This window comes from Oreochromis niloticus, linkage group LG14 (genome assembly GCF_001858045.2).
Source record: "Oreochromis niloticus isolate F11D_XX linkage group LG14, O_niloticus_UMD_NMBU, whole genome shotgun sequence".
Classification (NCBI taxonomy): domain Eukaryota; kingdom Metazoa; phylum Chordata; class Actinopteri; order Cichliformes; family Cichlidae; genus Oreochromis; species Oreochromis niloticus.
The window spans coordinates 24,721,279-24,746,025 of record NC_031979.2 but is presented as its reverse complement, the minus strand read 5'-3'; the positions used below and the strand labels follow the sequence as shown (position 1 = coordinate 24,746,025).

The window sequence follows — 24,747 nt, the reverse complement described above, 5'->3', positions numbered from 1 at the left end:
AGCAGTTTCTACCTGTTCATTTTTATACAGTAGATAACTCCGCTAGGGTGGAAAAAGTACAGACATTCTGTAATTCAGTAGAAGTACAGATAGTTTGAAAAATACCTACGTAAAAGCAGAAGTACTGATTCAACTTCTTTACTCAAGTAAAAGTTAAAAAGTACACACTCTAAAATTTACTTAAAGAAAGAAAGTAAAAAGTTGCCCTTTGGAGGACGTTTTTACCAGCTATTTTTGTACAAAGCTAACTGACTCTAATGCTATTCACCCTTTTTAACTGAGTAGTCAGAATAATCAAATCCACAATAATCTGTCATCTGAAGTCAAATAAAAAAAATAAATATCTGGAATCTACTCTTGTTGGGTTCAGTTAGGATTGTAAGGAGACTGGCAGTGGTAATGCAACTTAGAGAAGAAAACCTCCACTTAAAATGAGACACTGACAACGACTTAAAAGAAAAAAGTGATTTGAGTGTATTCAAACATTTAAATTGCCAAAAAAAACATAGACATGAACAAAACATTTAAATCATTTCAAACATGTAGTTCACCTCAGTGATTTGACCTTCAAGATGCTCAATACCATCACTTTAAGTGTCCATAAGCATTTCAGGTACGCTGTCCATTTCAGGTGAGTGCACTTAATATTCACTATTTGGTAAGTGTTCAAAGTTATTTGGATTGTCTTTAGTCACAGTTCTGCTTTCTGATGCACAAGTTTGTGTTAAGCGGTATCAAATCTGACCAATGACTGTAGAAAACATGGACGACGCAACAGCTCCCCGAAAATGAAGCCAAATTGGGGTGTAACGTCATCATAACAGCTCTGACTGGTAGCTGCAGTCACGGAGAATCTTGCATATCTCTGCTCTGTTCAGGAATAGTAGACAGGGTGGAGGCTCTGAGAGGAGGGCCAGCGTTTACGTTACAAAACGACGACAGACTGTTTTAACCTGACAGACTGAGGTGTTCTTTAGTAAACTGGACTACCCGACAGAAGGACCCGAGGCCCCGCAGCTTTTTCAGTAAGTTAAACGTGTTTGTAAGCTAATCCATAACTAACGTCCTTAGCTGGTCCAGCTAAGGACGTTAGTTATGGATTAGAAAAAAAAAAGCAGAAAACCTTCTGCTGCTCTTTTTAAAGTTTCCATATTAGGCTAAGATGAGCACTCAGATGTCGGGGAAACTTGTTTTTTAAAGTTTGTTTAGCTAATCCGTGCAGGTGAATGAATTTACCCTGACTGAAGAAATCAAGAGAAACGCCCTGGGCTGCTCAGTCACTAACTAATTACCGTTACTGTACTTTTATTACAAGTATGTCTGTGAAGGTTCTCAGTCATCCAGGTCATCGTAGTCAAAGGAGTTTGCAAAGAAAAGCGTCTGGACTTCTTTAAGTTGCTTGAAGACGTTTCACCTCTCATCCGAGTAGCTTCTTCAGTTCTAAGGTCAAATGGCCGAGAGTCCCAGATTTAAACCCAGTGGGAGTATCCCCCCAAAGAGGGACAAAGGACCCCCTGGTGATCCTCTAATCACATGAGCCAAGGTGTGAAAGCGGGTGTGGGACCTAATCAGCCAGGGTTTCGGGTGAGCTCATTGTGAAACCTGGCCCCCACCTTGTCATGTGAATTCCTGAGGTCAGATGGCCCAGGATGTGAGTGGGCGTAAAGGCGTCTGGGGAGGGAACTCAAAACTGGATTATAGATGGCAGACAGTTGGTGTCGTAAACCACCGCCTCTGTTCAAAGATGGTCGCTCACAGTGGACAAAGATGGCCTCTTTCACTCCTCTTTCAAACCAGCCACTTCACAAGCGCATGGCACAACATAGAAGAGCCACCTCCACAGGACAAGACTCAGCAGTCCATCTGCATCTTAAGGATAAAGGTCACTCTTTCGAGGATGCCAATGTTCACATTTTGGACAGAGAGGACAGATGGTTTGAAATATAACCATGTCAGTTATGGCAAAGATATAACTGACGATATAATTGACACTAGACAAAATACTTTACAACTCCACAACTTTATTAGTGCAAAAAAAAAAAATCAATGTATTTTCACTTAAACAAGCAGCTGTTTTTTATGTGCATTAAAGTTATATAAAAATTTAACAGTGCAAATTCAAATTCCTTGCTGACAGTTTAACCAAAAGGCATTTCCAGTGGAAATTGGCCGACATATCCTCATCATAACCATGTATAATATCCACAAAACTTAAAAAGAGGTTATACACACACAATACGGTAATATTATGTTGAAGCACAGTACGTATCACTCCGCGAGGCTCCTGACTACGACGGCCGTAATGCTCCGACGATCCATCAAGCAGTGCAGGTTCGTAGCTTAGCAAAGTTTTGAGCGCCGTGTACCACATAAAATCGTTTTGAGGTCAGTAAACACAACCAGAGTTCATACATAAGGCACACGGGATTATAAGGGGCACTGTCGATTTTCAGAAAAATCAAAGGATTGATTTTAAGTGTGCCGTATTTTTAAAAAAACACGGTAATAACGACGGCCCGCTAGCATGCTCTACTGAAAATAATGCTTTGTTGTGTATCTGACGGACGAAACTTAAACCAGTTCCACATCACTAAAGTTGCAGCATTTTTACAAACCAATTCTGGTTCCTCCGTTTCATTCAACGATCCGCTTTCGCCCTTCTTATTCTCCGTCGCCGCCATGCTTTTTCCGCCATGTGCGTATGAAAACAAAGGTACTGTGCATGCGCGTTTTACCCATATTCTATCGCGATATTTCATTTTCTTATCGTTGCCCAACATTATACCGGTATTACTGTGAACGGTATGATATGGCCCAGCCCTATATCCAAGTATTTATAACATTACACAAAGGAAAGGTCTCCATCACAGTGTTCATGAAATGCTGGGTGTATCCATCTTCTGGGGCGGGTCTACAGATTTCCCTGTGAGTAGGCTGCTGGTGAAGATCAGAGATAATTTCTTTCAGGCAATTTTTGGGGGAAAATAGAACGTAATGTAATGCGTATTATAATGAATGACTTTCTCCTGGGAGTAATTAAGTAATGTACTGCATTGCCTTTAAGAATTAAGTGTTTTGTGTATTTTGTGTAATACATTACTTTTGTCACGGTCATGGGTTGGTGACCCAGTGTTTTGTGTTATTATTAATATTTGATTTCATCATAGTTTATCATTAATAGTCTTTTTGGTTTATGGTTCTGTTTAGCTATCTAGTTCTTCTTTGTTTGTGATTTTTAGTTCTTGGGTTTTGTTCCTGTGCCCCTCATGTTTAGTGTAGGTGTAGTTCTGTCTTCATGTTTATTTTCTTGTTCCCCAGTTAGTCATGTCTCATGTCGCAGTTTGTTTCTCCTGTCCCTGTGCTCCATGTGTTAGTTTGTGTGCTAGTTTTCCCAGCTTTCTAATTAGAGCTTTCTGCTTTGAGTTTCTAGTTTAAGTTATCTTGTATTTAATGTTTGAGTTTTTCCAGCAAATAAAGCTGTTGCTTTGAGTTTAAGTTTTCCATCTGAGAGTCCTGCATTTGGGTCCTTCCTCCTGCCTGTCACAGAACACACACCACGACAACTTTTTTTGAGCAATGACTCTAACACCACTCACAATAAAGAGGAGAAATACCTCCACATGCACAAACTTGTGTAATGTCTTTGATATCCTGCTTTGAGATGGTGGTGACTCTTAAAGTAGAGCCAGTGAGAACCAATTGATAAGGAACTGATAATTGATAACCAAATATTGATAAGCAATATTTATAATAAAATTGGAATTGCTAAATTCTAATCAATTCCCATGACTGTACATGACTGACATACTGCCAAAAGTATTTCCTCAACTCCTTTCATGTGCATATTAACGTGACATCCCATTCTTAATCAACAGAGTTTAATATGACGTCGACCCAACCGTTGAAGGTATAACAGCTTTAACTCTTCTAGGAAGGCTTTAAATAAGGTTTAGGGGTATATTTATGGGAATTTTTGACCATTCTTCTAGACATACATTTCAGAGATGAGACACTGATGTTGGATGAGAAGGGCTGGCCTTCACTCTAATTCATCCCAAAGGTGTCTTGATCCATGCTCAATAATCCAGGTAAGTAAATCCTAACAGGTTGATTCTGTTCATCTGGACATAGCATTTTAAACCATCCATATAAACCTTATATAAGGTTGAGGAAACCTGCAGTCAGCTGAGAGTGAAAAAGTCACTTGGATGAGTGACAAAACATTTCTCCTACTGAAAACACTATGTCCAATGAACATAATCAACGTTTTGGGGCATCCCAAAGGTGGTTGATCGGGTTGAGATCAGGACTCTATGCAGGCCAGTCAAGTTCTTCCACCTTTATCCATGTCTTTATGGACCTTGATTTGTGCACTGGTATGTAGTCATCCGCAAATTGTTCCCACAAGGCTGGGGTCATAAAATTATTCAAAATTTCTTGATATGCTGAAGCATTAAAAAAACGTCCTTTCACTGGAGCTACGGGGCTGAGCACAACTCTTGAAAAACAACCCCACACCATAAGCCCCCCTCCACCAAACTTTACACTTGGCACAATGCAGTCAGACAAGTACAGTTCTCCTAGTACCCGCCAAACACAGACTTGTCCATCTCATTGCCAGATGGAGAAGCATGATTCATGACTCCAGAGAATGTATCCACTGTTCTAGAGTTCAGTGGCAGCATTCTTTACACCACAGCATCTGACACTTTGCATTGTGCTTAGTGACGTAAGTCTGGTTGTAGCTGCTCTGCCATGAACAACCATTTCATGACAATTGTTGAAATTCACTGAGCTCCTAAGATCGACCCATTCTATAAGAAATGATAGTAGATGGTAGAAGCAGTCTGCATCCCTACGTGCATGTTTTTTTATACCTGTGATTGGAACACCTAAATTCAATTATTTCCATGGGTGAGTGTGAATACTTTTCGCAATATGACCATATTAATTACACTGGCATATTCATATGCATTTTAAAAATAAAATCTTTGTAACCTTAAGGATGAAGTGAACTGTTGTTTGAATATCCAAACCATTGCTTACATTTTGTTTTATTTATGTTTTTCAGAAAGATGACTATGGAGCTCCCTTTCCCATTATGTTCTTTTTTGTGTTCCTTTCTGGTTTCAGTAAGATGATATAACATTTGGGGAAAAAAATGCAAATCAGCAGTCCAAAACTGGAAGCAAGAATAGCAAATATTTCTACAGCAACACTGAACTTCCCAGGAGAGCTGACATACGCTGGGATAAATGTGATCCACACTGCACAGAATATTAGCATGCTAAAGGTGATAAACTTTGCTTCATTAAAATTATCAGGCAGTTTCCGAGCTAGAAAAGCAAAAATAAAACATAAGAGAGACAAAAGTCCAATGTAGCCAAGCACAGCCCAATAACCTACAACAGAGCCCAAAGCACACTCTAAGGTGATCTTGTCTTTAAATTCCTTAAAATTCTTAAATGGAAAAGGAGGCGAAATTGTTAGCCAGATGACACATATGAATACTTGTATAAGCGTGAAACCCGTAACACAGAGTCTCTGCTGTGCAGGTCCAAACCATTTCATTACATTGCTCCCTGGACGTGTAGCCCTGAAGGCCACTAAAACAACCATTGTTTTCCCCAGAACACAAGAGATACAAAGGACAAAGGTGATGCCAAAAGCTGTATGTCGCAGCATGCAGGACCATTCAGAGGGCTGACCGATGAATGTCAGAGAACACAGGAAACACAATGTCAAAGAGAAGAGCAGCAGGAAGCTCAGCTCAGAATTGTTTGCTCTGACAATAGGAGTTTTCCTGTATTTGAAGAATATTAATGCCACACCAGTAGTCATGCATGTTCCAAATAAAGATGCAGCAGTCAGGAGTGCGCCCATAATTTCTTCATATGATAGAAACACTGCCTCTTTCTTTATACAGGCATCTTTTTTCTCATTTGGCCAAAACTCAGGGAGGCATCTCACACAGGTAACAGAATCTGCAAAATGATAATGAACCAGATGTTACACTTAATGAGTAGATTTTTCACTTTTCCCCAAGTGCATAATTTTCTGTGTTGACATCTACTTTATTATCTATTTGAGTGTAGTGTAGAAATCTATTATCCTATATCATTTCTACAATTACTCTAGTAGACTACTGATGTCATACAATTGTAAAGAGGAGAAGCAACATGTTTCCAGATATTTCTTCCCTTTCTCATCAACATAGTAGATGATACATTTCTTACATTGCTCCAGTTTCTACTCTGCACCTAGCCAAATATGGAGCATACAAAAAAGAAAAGAGATCAACCTACAAACCCATGTTATCTGTTGAGTTGACTGTTTTGTTTTGTTTTTTATTTCTATTAACTTTGAAGATTTGGTATCACCTGGACTTGACTCTTGAACTGTGAAAAGAAATCTGGCATAGGTCTTTTTGTCTATTTTTTTTTGGTTTTTCCTGTCTTGATGACAGGCTGATATAAGGTGTATTTTACTGGGTTGGGGGGATATGTGAATTAAACAAAAATACAAAGCCTGTCTCACTAACTTCTAAGGTTTCTGTTAGAGCACAAAACCTGTAATGTTGCTGATCTCTCCATCTGCACATCTTATACAGTCATAGCAGCAAACAGGCCTTCCTTTCTGGAGAACCTTGCGTGTTCCTGGGGGACATTTCGCACTGCAAACTGACACAGGCACCTGTATGGATAAATACACAATGACTACAACAAAAGTGTTTGTATCATTTGAGCTTTATTTTTCATTACCTTAAATTCAAACCAAATTCAAACATTCAAAATCTAAATTGTAGCTTTTAATTATGGTTTTAATTATTTTCTAATACCTTACCTGCTTTGAGTTACTTTCCCAAATTAATGAGTTACTTTGCAGAGTCAGCTGTTTGTCTGGAGAAAGTGATGCATCATAAAGACCAACTGTGACAAACTCCACAATGCTGTTTTTTCTTGGCTGCCAGTTTATAATTTCATACTTTGCTGCTGGATCTCCATTCTCATCAAAATAAACCTCATCTCCTTCTTTTGTTTTGAAGTAAATTTTTAGTATGTGCTGCAAAATCTAAGAAGACAGACAGTCTGTTAATTTATTGAATGTCATTTTGTAACACAGACGGCACAACTTCTACTTTTTGTTCAAATGTAAGCTCACCATGAATGGATCTAGCTGCACATTTTTGTTACATGTTTCATTACAGCTGAGGATGTTGTGAAGTGCATGGGCCACTGCATACACTCCTTTGTAGACATTGTTAAAGATAGACATAAGTGACATATCAGTGAAGCTGTTTTGAACTCCAGTCATATCTTCATGTCCAGTGCACTGTCTCTGATTTTCTGCTGTTGAGTTCAACTCCTTGAACTTACAACTAAATAGTGTCTCCCAGAACTCAGTAAAGAGTTCATTATTAGATGAATTCAGTGATTTGACATCCAGTATAAACTCTTTCAAGCCAGTGACATGTGCTTTAGGAATTGAAAGACCTATGGCACCATCCAGTATGTGATGTATATCCATCGCAGCTATTTGGGAATCAGATATCCAAGACTCACTGCCTACCCACTGGTACCCAGTTACGCCATCGATAGACAGTTTATTTATTAGCACATCCATATCCATGTGTGAAAGAAAGGCAATGATCACCTTGGAGGTTGAAGCCTTTATAATTTCAATGATCTTTTGAATTTTTTCATAGGGATCTGTCCTAAAAAAAGATACAGAATACTCCAGACAGATGCCCAGCTGCTGTGCAGTTTCTGTGAATGTGGCTATGCCATTATTTCCATAATCATCATTGGTTCGAATAGCTCCAACCCAAGTCCATCCAAAGTACTTTACTAAATGGGCCAGGGCTCTGCTCTGGTAGTAGTCACTGGGTATTGTTCTGAGGAAGGATGGGTACTTAGTTTTGTCACTGAGACAAGCACATGTGGCAAAGTGGCTGATCTAATAGAGAAAAAAAGAACTCATTCACATGGGAAAACACAAAGAATGATATATATTGATAAAGTGGAACAATAAAAGCAAATGGGTTTTTTTTTTCAGAAATTCTTACATTTCTACCAATCCTACCCACCATTGGTATATAAAATGGCCCAATTATAGTTGATATTGCCATGCAAGGAGAGGAAGAAGTCTCTCCCAAAATGGTCTGCACTGATGCAGGTCTGGTACAGGGTGCCCCAGACACTGCAGAAACAATTTCATTACCATTCACTAAGGCAAGTGCAACTTTTATACCTCTGGCAATGGAGCCACAAGTATCATACATTTTATAGCCCAGAGAGACTCCTGGCAGTAGATCTGAACTGTTGTTAATCTCCTCAATGGCAAAACGCATAGCCTGGGCAAACTGGAACTCTCTGAAATTCAAACTTGATCCAAACAGTAAATAGTTGATATAATATTTAGTTTCATGTTGAAGAAGACACAGAACATTGTTAAATGTCACTCAGTCATAATCAATCAGTCAGTGACAGAAGTGAAATACATGAATATTTAAACCAGAATGGGACAAAAGGCCTGACACCTTTTTTTTGGAGACCACTTCCTTTTAGATATTTCAAAATTGAATAAATTTTTGCAATGTTATTTACCTGGTACATTGCAGTGGCAGTGGTTTCTGCATGTAGTTATCTTTTCTGTCTTTCCAGCTGCTGTGGAAAGAGAACATCCCTCCTAGAATAATATCCCCATTCTTAGATAGTTGGGGGTTCTCAGGGTCCCCTCTCCTCTTGCATATGACCTCCTCACTCTGAGAGAAAGATGCCACCAATAACAGTTGTAAAAATGCCCACCCCTGTTCTGGCCATTTCTGCGTAGATGTCATGCTGTCTGGAAAAGCTAAACCACTGGGTGGCATTGTATGGCACTGTATACAGTAAGACTTGTATTTATACATTTTAAAGTAGCAAAAATGAATCCCTGTGGAACAAAGAGGTGGGGCGAGAGGAGTAACTCTGTGATATACTATAGTTTTATTAAAAATATATTCTATATGTGCTTAAAGCCCAAATACATATTTGTTATCAATTTTTGTACTGACTGAGATACAGTTTAAACTACAGTTTCTTTAACTTTAATTAGACTCAAGAGAATCTGATTTAGTGCGGGCTCAAAGCAACAACCTGCTTTCTGATCTAGGGTAGGCTCAAAACAAAAACCTGCTTTGTTAACTTATATGCAAAGTTTTTCTACACAAAGTAATATCCTGCTAGTGTTGTAGTTTAGCTTGTACTTGTCTGCTGTCTGGAGGCAGCAGGGTTGCATGTCTGCTAACAATAAATAACTGTATCAGGGATAAATAAGCATGTTTGTCTGTGTTTGAGCCTTGTTCAAAACATGAAGCTTGAGATAAGAAGGAAAATTAAGATGTTGGTAGCCTTGTCTCACCTTCTGCATGATTCTTCATATCTTGAGTCTGAAAGATCAGAGACAATTTGAGAATGAAGGGAACTTCTGTTCTTTAAAATCAATACAACCTGTAGCCACTGCTAACATGTTTCTTTATATATTATAACACACTGGATTACAAGTTAGTTGATTGTTGTGTAATCAGTGTTATTGTGTTCAGAATTGCCACTCACTTATGGCATAGTTGCTCCACACCGGCAGCAATGTGATTTACTGAGTGACCTTGAAGGTGTTATAGTCTAGAGGCCGTTAAACCTGTCAGTCATATCAGCTAACTATGACAGAGAGTCTGTAGGAGAGCATGCTTATGGTTGGCTGAGAGCATTTGGGGGGTGGGAGTTAGAGAGTGTGTTGTTAGTATTTACCAGCCACACCTGTTGCAGACAAAAGATTGTGTTTAAAGTATTCTGTAAGAAAACTGAGACCTGGTTAAAGCGAAAACTCGTCACAGGGCTTTGTGGGGGAAATTAAGGCCTGTAAATGAGTATTCACTGTGTTTAAAGTCGCTTAATTGAAGACAATTATAAAAGCATTATATTGACAATTGTGTGTACCACATGCATTTTAAGTCATTAGGGCAACGTAGTTCCTATAAAAGCAACAAAGTGCTCCAAGTGTATATCTCTGTTTGTCTTTGTTCTTTGTCTGTGTCTTTCTTCCTTTTGTAAAGGCAGTTTAGAAATTGCACAACTTCCAGTAAAAGTTGTAGAGCGCTGAGGAAATGTGAAGCAGTAGCAAGCATGGGTTTATTTAACAAAGGTCGAGACAGGGTGTACAAAAGAGGGTATTGCAGCTAAAAGGTGAGTTAGTGCCAATTAGTCGTGGGACTGAGCTAAAGTGCTATCTGGCTCCATCCAGTGGTAAGAAGTTTGATACTGCAGCTCACAGGTCACACCTGTTGGACGCAGGTAGAACTGACAGCTAATAGAAGGAATACGTTTTTAAAACAAAAAAAACAAACAAAATATATGTATAACAAATAAATAAATAAGACATGTAATTGGAGGATTGGATTAAAAATCCATCCATCCATCCGTCCATCTATCCATCCATCCATCCATCCATCCATCCATCTTCTTCCATTTATCTGGGGCTGGGTTGCGGGGGCAGCAGCCTAAGCAGAGAAGCCCAGACCTCCCTCTCCTCAGCCACCTCCTTCAGCTTGTCTGGGGGAACACCAAGGTGTTCCCAGGCCAGCCGAGAGATATAATCTCTCCTGTGTGTCCTGGGTCTGCTCCGGGGCCTCCTCCCGGTGGGACATGACTGGAAACCCTTACCCAGGAGACACCCAGGTGGCATCCTTATCAGATGCCCGAACCACCTTAACTGGCTCCTTTCAATGTGGAGGAGAATTGGCTCTACTCTGAGCACCTCGTGGATAGCTGAACTTCTCACCCTATCCATAAGGGAGAGGTCAGCCACCCTTCGGGGAAAGCCCATTTCTGCCGCTTGTATCCACAATCTCGTTTTTTCGATCACTACCCACAGCTCATGACCATAGGTGAGGGTAGAACGACTGGTAAATTGAAGGCTTGGCTTTTAGACCTGTGACAATGAGGTGCTGATTTTCATTCTCACCACTTCACACTCAGCTGCAAACTGTTCCAAAGCGAGCTGGAGACCATCACCCGATGAAGCCAACAGAACCACATCTTCTGCCAAAAGCAGAGAAGAGATTCTGAGACCACCCAAGTGAAAGCCTTCCACCACTTGGCTACGCCTAGAAATTCTGTCCATAAAAATTATGAACAGAATCAGTGACAAAGGGCAGCCCTGGCAGAGCCCATCACCCACCAGGAACGAGTCCAACTTATTGCCGGCTATGCAGACCAAGCTCTTGCAACAGTTGCATAAGGATCAAATGGCCCATAGCAATGGGCCGAACACCTCATACATCCTATAATTCTGGAGATGGTGGATGGATCATCTCCAGCATTATATGTGTCGACACAGAAAAAAGGAATATCAAGAGGAAGAAGAAATGAAAAAATTGAATAAAAATGTTCTAAACTACCAGGTGGAAGAGAATGAAAAGGAAATTAACAAAACAAAGGATAAGGCCAAGCAGATGGTCACAAAACCTATGGATTTGAAGACTAAGATAAAAACATGCAGTAGCAGCAGCACTGGCATCACAACAACAGCAACAACAGCTGAATCCACCAGGTGTTTGGGGGCCACCTGCAAACCAGCCCACAATGGATTATCAGCAAACACCATGGCGAGGAAGATGAACTAATGATTTTATATGTTATTACAAATGACTTTTGCTACAGTGATGGAATGTCATTTCTGTTAATCATCAGCCTATTAATTAGGTCTGATCTTGTCATATTTCCTTTTTCCTCAATCATTCATAACTCTGGTTTTGCACATCATAGCAACCTGACTGTCTCATTAACGCTGTTGTTACTGAACATCACCAGCAAATGCTATTGTATCATTACTGAGCGAAATCTTGATGTGTAAAGAATTAAAAGGTTTACACTGCATGATTGCTTTGCACACGAGTCATACCCCTGCTAACTGTAATGTTCTGAGTTCTTTGTTTTCAGAGCGTCCAACATGACCACACCACCTGACTAAATGCCAAAGGGGGGTAATTACACATGTCTAGTTTACTATAATGTCACAGAGGTAGGTGGAGTGCAGCCAAGCCTGCATGGTTTAATAAAATAATAAACATTATGAATTGGTCCAGCACCAGATACCTATTTCCAAGTCTGACCTATTGTGGTTCTGTGGAGGAAAAGACTTGGGTTTCCTGCCTCGGATGTGGTCAGGAACCTGTGCGATGGTAAGATTACTGCTTCCAGTGACTGTAATAGAGGACTGGTTGAACCTAACTCCGATACTTTTGTGGTTAAGATGATTCCTCAATTTTAATACTGATTTAATAAAGATGTTGATACAAATTGGTGTTATTGAAGTTCTAAGAGGTGTGTCTAATGAGCTTGTGTTACCTAATTAAATTGTGAACGTGTTTACATTCATCCTGTTGGGGAATCCCTAATAAAATGTGGACCACACTATAATACCCAATTGGCTAACTTAATCTGAAAATACCATTGCAGGTCTATTTGAAAAATTTGTTTTCAAGTCACTGAGAGTGTTATAGAACAGGAAGGCCTTAGACTTCCCCTCTCCGCTCTTGGTATGTTTGGTATTGTGTGCTGCACTCTCATTCTTAAAAACATAGCTTCAGATGCCATTGTTAGAGTATGGTGGAGGACCTGAAAAGTGAAGGCGACAGTCAAGGAAGCTAGAAGGAAGGTACTGAGAGAGGAAACTTCCTTCCATGGGTTATATGTTTTTTGTTTTCTTTCCCTCCAACATTCGGGAGAACCTCATGTTGCACTCTCCTGATGGGAAAGGATAATGGCCCGTAAGGTCCACTAACTTTTATTAGAAGAGTGACAGATTTTTCTCACATTCTCGGGACCTCTGAAACAGGTTTAAGAGAGGAAGACCACTCTGGTCCAATATCACACTGATACCAAGAAGGGACATGAGGCTTTAAGCTGGATTATGGATTTACATGTTAAAAGGTGTGGAAAGTAGGGATTTGTTAGATTTTTTTAAACAAATCTTTAATATTTGTGTGCCCCGTTGACTTATATATTACAATAACCTCACAATTTTTATCATGCACTTATATTTTATCTAAAATAACACATTTATATCTTATCTTTTATTACACAAATCGGTGTTGTAGAATAGAGTGTTGAAAAGATAATGTCATGCCCATCCAAAACCAGACTGTTTGAAAAATACCACAGGGAATAAGTTCTCTGTTTATACAGTGGGTGGTTGTTTTTCTGTTCTTCTCATTACAGAAGGAGATATCCGTAACAGGGGGTAAGATGACCCACAGAATGGACCCAAGGTAAATAATGGGAAACAAGTCCAAGACCACAACCTCCCCTGAAAAATTTTAACCAATCAAATTAACATTTTAATAATAATAATAATAATAATGATGATAATAATAATAATAATAATAATAATAATAATAATAACTTTATTTATAAAGCGCTTTCAAACAAAGTGCTGTACAGCTATTTGAAACTAAAAAGATGAATAAATAAAAGCGATAAATAGCAGTACAAGAAAAAACACAATACAAGTTAAAAACAATAAGAATTTAAAAACTAAAAGGCATAGAATTAAGACATGTAAGATAGGGTGAACAAATGTGTCTTCAACTTAGTTTTAAAAACCTCCACAGAGCATGCCTGCCTAATATCTTGAGGGAGGTTGTTCCACAAGAATGGGGCACGAAAAGAAAAAGCACGCTCTCCAACTGTCTTTTTTCTGGCTCTAGGAACCTTTAGAAGGCCAGAGTCCTGAGATTGTAGAGCACGGGATGGAACATAAAGGTGTAAAAGGTCGGAGAGGTATGAAGGTGCCAATCCATTTAAAGCCTTGTAGGTGAGCAGCAGGACCTTAAAATCTGCTCAAACCTGACAAGGTAGCCAATGAAGAGATCTCAGTACAGGGGTAATGTGCTCAAATTTCCCAGTTCTTGTTAAAATGGGAGCAGCTGCATTTTGCACCATCTGTACACCTCTGAAACTTTTCTTTGGAAGCCCAGAAAGAAGTACGTTACAACAATCAACAAACAAGAAGAGCGTTACAATAATCAACACATGAAGACACAAATGTATGGACAAGAACCTCTGCCGTGTCACTTGACAAAACTTGTGTGATTTTGGCTTTTGTTTTTATGTCTCATAATAAAAGTGTTTACTACCTGGGTGCTCTTTGTTCGTACAGATTGCTGAACGGAGGAAGAGATAGGGTGCCATTAATAATTTGAACCTTTAACTGCTTAATAAGATGAGGGAAATAAATAATGAAAGTTTTTTTTGTCTTCTCTCATAAGATGAACCCAACAGTAGTGAGAACTGTGCACTGTGAATTAAGTGTGCGTAAATCATAATATACTCAATAAAATTTCTTTTATTAAATCATAAATGCTAAAGTCAGGCATTGTCTGAATATTTCCTTAGTCATTCTGACCAAGCACTAAACACCTCAGACAAGATCTGAGCAATATGCTACGTTTGCATTTTTGCATTCTCCACTGGTACAAACAAATCCAGCACAGAAGCACACACACACACACACCAAATAATTATTTATTTATTTATTTTCATGATGGTGATCGTGGAGCACCCTTCCCCATCATGTTCTTTTTCGTGTTCCTTTCTGGTTTCAGTAAGATGATATAACACTTTGGAAAAAAAATGCAAATCAGCAGTCCAAAGCTGGAGGCAAGAATAGCAAATATTTCTACAGCAACACTGAACTTCCCTGGAGAGCTGACATATGCTGGAATAAATGTGATCCACACTGCACAGAATATCAGCATGCTAAAGGTGATAAACTTGGCTTCATTGAAATTATCAGGCAGTTTTCGAGCTAGAAAAGCAAAAATGAAACATAAGACAGACAAAAGTCCAATGTAGCCAAGCACAGCCCAGTAGCCCAGAGATGTGCCCAGAGCACACTCTAAGGTGATCTTGTCTTTAAATTCCTTAAAGTTTTTAAATGGAAAAGGAGGCGAAACTGTTAACCAAATTATACACATGATAAGTTGTATCACAGTGAAACTTGTAACACAGAGTCTCTGCTGTGTAGGTCCAAACCATTTCTGAACATTACTACCTGGACGCGTTGCCCGGAAAGCCATTAAAACAACCATTGTTTTCCCCAGAACACAAGAGATGCAGAGCACAAAAGTGATCCCAAAAGCTACATGTCTCAGCATGCAGGACCATTCAGAGGGCTGACCAATGAATGTCAGAGAACACAGGAAACACAATGTCAAAGAGAAGAGCAGCAGGAAGCTCAGCTCAGAATTGTTTGCCCTCACAATAGGAGTTGTCCTGTATTTGAAGAATATTAATGCCACACCAGTAGTCATGCATGTTCCAAATAAAGATGCAGCAGTCAGGAGTGCGCCCATAATTTCTTCATATGACAGAAACACTGCTTCCTTCTTTATGCACGTGTCTCTTCTTTCATTTGACCAAAATTCAGGGGGACATCTCAAACAGGTAACAGAATCTGCAAATTAATGTTAATGCAATGTTAGAATTCTGGGGATTTATTAGATTTATGCGTTTGAATCTACTTTACAACATATTATACTCACTAGCACACTAACTATTACTCTACGTTGGTCAGGCTACTGCTAATGCTGCACAATGAGAAGATGAGAAAAAATGTGTCGACAATGCCTTTGTGCAGTCAATATGAAAAATGGTAAATAAGTAACTTCAAACATCATTGGCCATGTTTCAGTAAAACTGACACTGATTCTGAACAAATTACATGCTGTGGTATATAGCAACTGGTGCTGGAACAACAGCATCAGTTCTGATAGACAGGGCATATTACAGCCTGTCCCACACTGCTCAGCCGTTCTTTTTTGTCATCTTAAAAAAAAGAAAGAAAAGATATAGAAAAACACAGAGGTTTGAAGCAGGGAGTGTGCTCATATTATTCACAGTAGGCTAAAACAGCCCCATATCTCACTCTTTGTTTGCTTTATTTATAGAAAGAAAGAGCATAATTACTAAAATTTCTGAGGGGTTTCCTCAATTTTGCAAAAGAATGAAAAAATATACTGGAACATGAACAGTCATATTGCTTGTAGTTCATTAAAGTTCTAAAGTTTTTGTGGAAATATTACTCAACCTGTAATGTTGCTGATCTCTCCCTCTGCACATCTTATACAGTCATAGCAGCAAACAGGCCTTCCTTTCTGGAGAACTTTACGTGTTCCTGGAGGACATTTCTCACTGCAAACTGACACAGGCACCTGTATGAATAAATGTACAATAATAACCATGGGTAAACTGCATGTATGATTATCTTTACAATCCTTTCTTAATTTTGTATGCATGAAATTCAAATGGTTTAAAATAATAACACCTGATTATAACTAATTCTTTATTCTTAATAATCTCAATATTTGTATTTATTGTTTATTGATCACTCACCTGCTTTGAGTTTCTTGCCCAGATTAAAGAGTTATTTTGCAGAGTCAGCTGTTTGTCTGGAGGAAGTGATGCATCATAAAGACCAACTGTGACAAACTCCATGATGCTGTTTTTTCTTGGCTGCCAGTTTATAATTTCATACTTTGCTGCTGGATCTCCATTCTCATCAAAGTAAACCTCATCTCCTTCTTTTGTTTTGAAGTAAATTTTTAGAATATGCTGCAAAATCTAAAAACATATGTAATAAGTCAGTTAATATACTGAAGGACATTTAATAGATCTACTGGCTAAATGACATGATCAACACATTTTGTCTTCAAATTTAAATAGTTCTTGTTACTCGATTTGAACAATATAATTTTAGATAGGCTCACCATGAATGGATCTAGCTGCACATTTTTTTCACATGTTTTATTACAATTGAGGATATTGTGAAGGGCATGGGCCACTGCATACACTCCTTTATAGACATTGTTAAACATAGGCATGAGTGACATATCAGTGAAGATGTTTTGAACTCCAGTAAGATCTTCATGTCCGGTACACTCTCTTGGATTTTCTGCTGTTGACTTCAACTCCTTGAACTTACAGTTAAATAATGTCTCCCAGAACTCAGTAAACAATTCATTATTAGATGAATTAAGAAGTTTCACATTGAGCATGAACTCCTGTAGGCCAGTGACGTGTGCTTTGGGAATGTAAAGGCCTATGGCACCATCCAGTATGTGATGTATATCCATTTTTGCAGTTTGAGAATCAAATATCCAAGACTCACTGCCTATCCACTGATAACCAGTCAGGTTGTTGAGAGAAAACTCATGTAATAGCACATCCATATCAAAGTGGGACAGAAAGCCAATAATCACCTTGGAGGTTGAAGCTTTTATAATGTCAATGATCTTTTGAATTTTTTCATAGGGATCTGTCCTAAAAAAAGATACAGAATACTCCAGACAGATGCCCAGCTGCTGTGCAGTTTCTGTGAATGTGGCTATGCCTTTATTTCCATAATCATCATTGGTTCGAATAGCTCCAACCCAAGTCCATCCAAAATGCTTGACCAAATGGGCCAGGGCTCTGCTCTGGTAGTAGTCACTGGGTATTGTTCTGAGGAAAGATGGGTACTTGGTTTTGTCACTGAGACAAGCACATGTGGCCAAATGGCTGATCTAAGAGAAAAAAAAAGGCCATGAAAAAGACAAAGAACAAGATAAAATTTAAGATGTTAAAAGGAATACTATTAATAATAACAGTCACATTGACCATTAAAAAAAAAAATGTTGCACACATCCACATTTAATTTCAGTTTTTACTGTGTTAAGCACATTATATCCCCGCAAAGAGGCCTATCTAAAATGGAAAAATACAAGAGTCACATTTGTGTTTCCAGAAAAAAATATTTTTAGCTATCCTACCCACCATTGGTATATAAAATGGCCCAATTACGGTAGCTATTGCCATGCAAGGAGAGGAAGAAGTCTCTCCAATTATAGCCTGCACTTGTGCTGGTTTGGTACAAGGGGCCTCAGGTGCTGTGAAAATAATTTGATTACCATTCATCAAGGCTAGTGCAACTTTTATGCTTTGGGCAATGGAACCACAAGTATCATACATTTTATAGCCCAGAGAGACTCCTGGCAGTAGGTCTGTACTGTTATTAATCTCCTCAATGGCAAAAAGCATAGCCTGGGCGACCCGGAATTCTCTGGAATTAAAACTTCATTCAAACAGTGAAAAAGTTACAACAGTTACTAACACATAAAATGCTGAAATCAGTCAGTTAAATGAATATAGAAAAAGAAGAGAAAGCAAGAGAAAAATTATTGATTTTTTTTCATCTTAGATCATTCATCCATTGTAAATTTATTTTTATAATGTTATTTACCTCGTGCATTGAAGTGGCAGTGGTTTCTGCATGTAGGTATCCTTTCTGTCATTCCAGCTACTGTGAAAAGAGAACATCCCCCCCAGTATAATGTCGCCATCCCTAGATAACTGAGGGTTGTCAGGGTCCCCTCTTTGTATGCACACAGGTTCTTTAGCCTGAGAGAAAGATGCCACCAGTAACAGTTGGAAAAGTGCCCACCCCAATTCTGGCCACTTCTGGGTAAATGACATGCTGTCTGTAAAAACTGAATCACTGGTTGGCATTGCAAGTAACCTAGTCCTACTCTAAGTGAAACATGCAGACTTTATTTATACGTTTTGAAGCAGCAAACATGAATAACTGAACCATCATGCTTCTTCTATGTGGAAGGAAAAGGTGGGGGCAGAGGAGTGGCACTGCAAAACACTACACTACAGTATCATTATTGATTGATTCAGATGCAGTATAACATTTATAGTTTCAATAGGTCCATGAAGATTCAAGAAAACCTTTATTATCTTTTAAGATGATATTTGGAAATGATAAATGAAACCATATGATCTCCTTTCCTTTCACTGTGGTATTTTCAATTGGTTTTTCCAATATTTGCACAACAGGCAAACAGGAAGAAAAAAAAATCAGACATGTCTATATTCTGGTTTCAGTTTGTGTACAGTGAGGAAAAACAGCCATCTACAGTTTTTGAGGAGTGAAGCTATTCAGTTCTATTCAGTTCAGTTGATATTTATTCATACTCTTTCTCTGCAATTGATCTCTCTGGGTTAACTTTAGAAATCACTTCTTCTTTCTAGCGTTTATCCCGCATGGCAGGGTCTGCTTTGCGGCAAATTCGTCTCCATTTGGCAAGATCAAGGGCGTCTTCTGGGGTAGCATTGACGATCTTCATGTCTTCCTTTATTCTATCCATCCACCATTTCTTCGGCCTGCCACGGGGTTGCTGGCCACCGGGCTCAACCCATATGGAAAAGATATATATAAATCTTATAATGTTTGTATCTGTCTTGTGTGAAACTTGTATGAAAAGCATACAAGAGTGAAAAAATATAAAATCCCTTGAAAAAGTATATAAATGAAACTTGTATGTTTTGGATACTTAGTAAAACAATATATGAAAGTAATGAGAAAGTGGCCACTTTCATGAGTATCATATAAGCCTTATATGACTCACTATATGAAGTAGGCCACATCTTATGCAAGTCTTTTATAAGTTTTTACTATTTCTTTTCCATATGGGAAGCCTCATTGCCGTTTTCGCCACTGAGCTGACGTCTGAGCGTAATATGTGTCCGTACCACCGTATCCGTGCCTCGCGCATTTTCTTTGTGATTGGTGCGATGCCGAGCCACTTTCTGACATCTTCATTCAGGACTTGGTCCCAACGCATGAGGCCTAGACACCACCTGAGCATTCGCATTTCCTACAGTCTTATAAATCTTCGCCTTGAGATGGTCTGGCATTTGACGGTTGCATAGCACACCCGTCACTTGACGCCACTTCATCCATGCGGCATTGACCCTTGCTCGCACGTCCGGAAGGATATCCCTGTCGCCACTGATCATTGATCCCAAGTACTTGAATTGGTCGGCCTTCTTCAGGTCTTCCCGGTCGATGTTAATGGTGCCATCAGTTTGGGGGCCAGCTTCCATGTACTCGGTCTTCTTGATGTTGAGTCTCAAATCATGATCGGCCAGGCGCGTCTTCCATTGCTGCGTGTGCGGTTGCACCTCACTTCTAGATTGATCTGCTAGGAATACGTTGTCGGCGTATAAGGTTAGGGTATTGATGGGATGACCTTCGTGTCAGTCACCAAATTTAGGTGTCGCCTCCGGGTAAGCCAATAATCGATCTGGGTGTCTCTACCTCCACTGGAGTACGTGACTAGGTGTGCCAGTCTCTTCTTGAAGAAGGTGTTGGTTATAGTGAGATCGTATGCCTCAGCACAGTCGAGGGCGCGCTCTCCATCCTCGTTTCGGCTTCCAAATCCTTGGCCACCGTGAAACCTCTCATAGCCACTTCTGTCTTGTCCAACATGACTAGGGATGGGTACCGGTGTTCTGACATAAACGGTAGTAACCAGACCGAAAAGCAGCGTACATTTCGGTGCTTTATTTCGGTGCTTTTTTTTTCCTGAGCCAATTCTAGCCAATCGTTTTACATTTCCGAGGATAGTAGGCGGGGCCAGGTACGTACGTTCTTTTAGAGCAGAGCTACAGATTAAAAATGCCCAAGGCGAAGCGATCAGAAGTGTGGCTGTACTTCACAGCAAAAGATGCAAACTCAGCAGCCTGCAACAAGTGCTTTAAGCTGATACTGTGATACTGTCAAAGGAGGTAACACCTCAAATCTGATGAAACACCTGGCGATGCATAGCGTTTTTTTTTAAAGCCGAGAAATGCGCCGTGTTTGATAGCTTGCTGCGAGACCTCACACCGTGCACATCTACTGAGGGTGTGGTGCCTGTTATCAGACCCGGAGTTAGCAACATCCCCCAAAAACCCGACGAGTAGAGTCCTGGCCCCTAGCCCTGCCAGGGTAGCAGAAATGATGACGGATGATGATGGCAGCAGCAGCCGTTCTCCTCTGCGTGAGTAGCTTCATGTTGTTCGTGTGTAATTAACGTTGAGTACGCTAACCACATTAATACATCAATGCATGTAAGGTGAACTAGCAAACACCGTCGTAGTTACATGCGGCTGTCTTCTTGTTTGATGGCAGATACTCCCTTCACCCTGGCCAAAAAGGCTAAAATGACCAAAGAAAAAGTGGAAAACAGTTAAACATGAGAGGTTTTTGGACAAAGTTTGTGTTTTTTCCATTGTTTAAGCACTGCTTCCAGCCAAGAGTGATACCATATATGCCCTATAGCTGCAGAAAAGGCTAACATTGTTATCTTTTTATAAAAAAAACAGCTGAACATGAGAGGTTTTTGGACCAATTTTGTGTTCTCCATTCTTTAAGCACCGGTTTGAGCACCGTTTAAGCACCGGCACTGTTTCAAAAGTACCGGTTTGACACCGGTATCGGATAAAACCTAAACGATACCCATCCCTAAACGTGACCATTGAGATCACCACCAATAACGTCATATTCTTCTAGTTCGAAGGTTTGTAGGTGGGTTCGAGGCTGGCCCAAAACTCTTCTTTCTCTGCGTTGGAGCAGTTCGTCTGGGAAGCATAGCATGAGACCATTCGCAGGGTGATGGCACCAGTGTCGATTATGAGTGACATTAGCCGGTCCGAAATTCGCGTCACTTCAACCACGTTATCTCGTAGCGCTTGGCTGACCACTATTCCGACTCCGTTCTGGGCTTTCTTCCCATTGTAGAAAAGCTTGAAACCATCACCAAACCATATCCCCCGCCTTGGCTCCTGTCCACTTGGTTTCCTGAATGCACTATCTCCATTAGCGGGTTATATACCACAGGCATTTTGGGGGGCAGTGATTAAACCATTACTTTAAAAGCCATCACATGACCCAGCTGTCTTAACTAATTAGAGGCCAATCTTCAACCTTCCTGTTTCTCAGTTTTATTTAGTGGTGTGCGATACTGCATATTTTGGTATCGATCCGATACCAAGTAAATTCGGGCCAGTATCGCCGATACCAATACCGATACCGATACTTTTCAATAAATAGGGTGGATGCCTCATTAATTGCTAAATCGCAATTAATTTTCATGACCTTAAGTGTTGGAGATGGAGGTCGAGGTGCGCGGGGGTCCTGCCTGAGGGCGGCATGCTGTCCACTTCGGCACGCAGGCTGCATGGTCCTGCGTGCCCAGCTGCCTCTGAGCCCCGGCTCACTTCCACTCCTGCTCCGCCGCCTCTGCTTGCCATATGGGTGGCCATCAGGCCTCCGCTGGAGGCACGGGCGACCGCCAGAGTGGACACTTCCCCCGTCGCTGGGCCGGGGCATGGGGCGCCAATGGTCCGGGCTGATTCCCTCGCCTGCTCGCGGGGTGGGGTGAAGTTGGCGATGGGGGTATGTGGCAGGGCGTGTTCTGCGATGCCGCTGCAGGTTCGGTGGTGGTGATGTGTACGGCTTCAGCGGGAGAGCTGCAGCCGTTGAATGTACCGTTACAGCAACCGTGTGATTATTTTAAGAATAAATGATGCGGCGAAGCATGAAAATGCCATCGGGTCTGCCGTGGTGGCGATCTCTTTTTTTTTTCTTCTTTTTTTTAAATCTTAAGTGCACGCAAACCAGTAAACAAATTAAAACAAATAGTGTTGATAAACTATAATACGAAAATTACAATTAAAATTCTCAACAACAAAAACAATTGGTAAAAATATAATTAATATGTAAACAACTTAATAACCCCCAAAGTGTCTAAGTCACGTGACGTGTCAGCGCAACACCGAAACATAAGAGAGGGGGGCCGGGGGGAGCAAAGTGTGCCTGCTCTCCGCTGACACAGGAGCGACTAGTCCAGCGACCTGGCTGTTTCGTTTTTGCCGAAAGCACAGCATAACAAACAAGCAGAACTCAAAGTAAAGAATCGATCTAACCAGGCTAGTATCGATCCGATACCGATCCCGACTTGGGATCGATACTATCGATATTTGGATCGATCCGCCCACCACTAGTTTTATTTTAAAGAGTAGTTGTAAAACAGCTAACTGATCATCTGCACACAAATGGCTTATTGAAAGAATTTTAGCCAGGTTTCAGAAGTCACCACAGTACAGACAGCATTTTTGAAAGCATTTTATCTTCTTATGATGTCTGATAGTGGATTTAGTGCTTGTCCTGCTACATCTCATTTTAGTGCTCGATGCTGTTGATCACAGTATTTATTACAAAGATTAGACTATGCCGTAGGAATTAAATGTACTGCATGGCAGTGGTTTGAATCATATCTATGTAATAGACTCCATTTCGTTTTTATAAATGGGGTGACTTCTTTACACTCTGAAATAAATTATGGAGTTCCACATGATTTCATGCTATGACAAATTCTATTTATATAATGCATGCTTCCATTGGACAGTATCATTTTAAGGCATTGCTATGCAGATGATACCTAGCTCTGTCTAGCTATGGGGCCAGATGACACACGCCAATTAGTTAAACTGTAGTAATGTCTTAAAGACTTGAAGACCTTGATGAGCTATAATTTCCAGACTTGAATTTCTGTTTATTATAATGGGGAATGTTCGGTTGCTAGCAAATAAGATGGACATGCTAACAGTGGTAGCATGGAGTCGGAGGGAATATCGGAAGTGTAGCTTAATATGCTTCACCGAATCATGAATGCACCCAATGACAATGCATCTGTGAAAGGCTTCCACACTGTTCAGGCCAACAGGGAAAGCACTGCGAGCAGTAAGCAGAACGGAGAGGGGCTTGCCATTGTTGTTAACAATCAGTGGTGTAACCCTGCTCAAATAAAAATCAAAGAGCAGATTTGTTGCCCAGAAATTGAACTGTGCACTGTTGGACTCAGGCCGTATTATTTGTCCAGGGAATTTAGCCTTAATCTTGGTGGCTGTTTATGTTTCTCCCTCTGCTAACCCACAGCTGTATGTGAGATTATCCACTCTGCTATAGCCCAGTTACAGACTCAGCACCCGAGTACCTTCATTGCTATCTTTGGTGACTTCAACCATGTCACCGAGGGGAATACTCTGCCAACTTACACACAGTATGTGGTTTGTCCCACCAAGAGGGAGAGGATTTTAGACCTACTGTATGCTAATGTCAAGGACGCATGCAGTTCTTCCCCCGACTGGGTAGGTCAGATTAAAACCATATCCACCACTATGTGCTTATTGTGAAGAGGGAGCCTGTGACCACTAGGAGTATTAGGAGGTGGTTGGGAGAGGGAGAGCTACAGGGCGGTTTTGAGATGACAGACTGGGAGACACTCTGTGAACCCCACAGTGAGGACATCAGTGGACTTAATGAATGTATCACTGACTACATAACCTTCTGCACCAACTCCATTGTCGCAGCTCAGACTGTCCATTGTTACCCAAATAATTTTATAGAATTCAACATTAGGTGAGAAGGAAGATGGTGATATTTTATTAAGCTGCAAGTGGCATTGTCTCCTACCTTCTGTTTGTCTCTTCATACCTTGAGTCTGAACAATCAGTCACAATTTGAGAATGAACGGAAATTCTGTTCTTTAAAATCAACAAAACATGTAGCTACTGCTAAAAAATTTCTTTAAATATATTGTTGACCTGTGAAACCAGCACCCCAATACAGGAAGTCTGGATTGACTCTGTTTAAAACCTACTGTGTATTACTCAGTAGGTTGTGCAGACCTTAGAGCCGATGGGTGAGGGGACTTACTCAGGTCTAACTGCCTCTAACCCCCAGGTTTCTACCCTGCCTACTCTGATAAAAAAAACTGGAGCTAAAAGTAGCCTTGCAGGCCCAGTACTTACCAGCAACACCTGTTGCGGCAGCTGTCAA

General features: G+C 40.3%; 2 protein-coding genes and 1 pseudogene across 2 annotated transcripts; all 3 read right to left on the bottom strand.

Moving 5' to 3' along the window:
* Window positions 1–5,079: 5,079 nt before the first annotated feature.
* LOC100708396 (extracellular calcium-sensing receptor-like) lies at window positions 5,080–9,430 on the bottom strand. The gene is made up of 7 exons (XM_003458890.4): window positions 9,403–9,430; window positions 8,607–8,764; window positions 8,087–8,384; window positions 7,162–7,956; window positions 6,844–7,071; window positions 6,570–6,693; window positions 5,080–5,984 (listed from the first exon to the last, which is right to left on the bottom strand). Exons 1-7 carry the CDS (start codon window positions 9,409–9,411, stop codon window positions 5,080–5,082), a joined length of 2,517 nt encoding a protein of 838 aa, XP_003458938.3. The 5' UTR covers window positions 9,412–9,430.
* A 5,148-nt stretch (window positions 9,431–14,578) lies between these two features.
* Window positions 14,579–18,551, bottom strand: LOC109204981 (extracellular calcium-sensing receptor-like). Its single transcript, XM_019367262.1, has 6 exons — window positions 18,319–18,551; window positions 17,853–18,150; window positions 16,808–17,602; window positions 16,434–16,661; window positions 16,129–16,252; window positions 14,579–15,495 (listed from the first exon to the last, which is right to left on the bottom strand). Exons 1-6 carry the CDS (start codon window positions 18,549–18,551, stop codon window positions 14,579–14,581), a joined length of 2,595 nt encoding a protein of 864 aa, XP_019222807.1.
* Window positions 18,552–19,033: 482 nt separating this feature from the next.
* On the bottom strand, window positions 19,034–24,292 carry LOC112842170 (uncharacterized; annotated as a pseudogene).
* Between the last annotated feature and the right edge of the window lie 455 nt (window positions 24,293–24,747).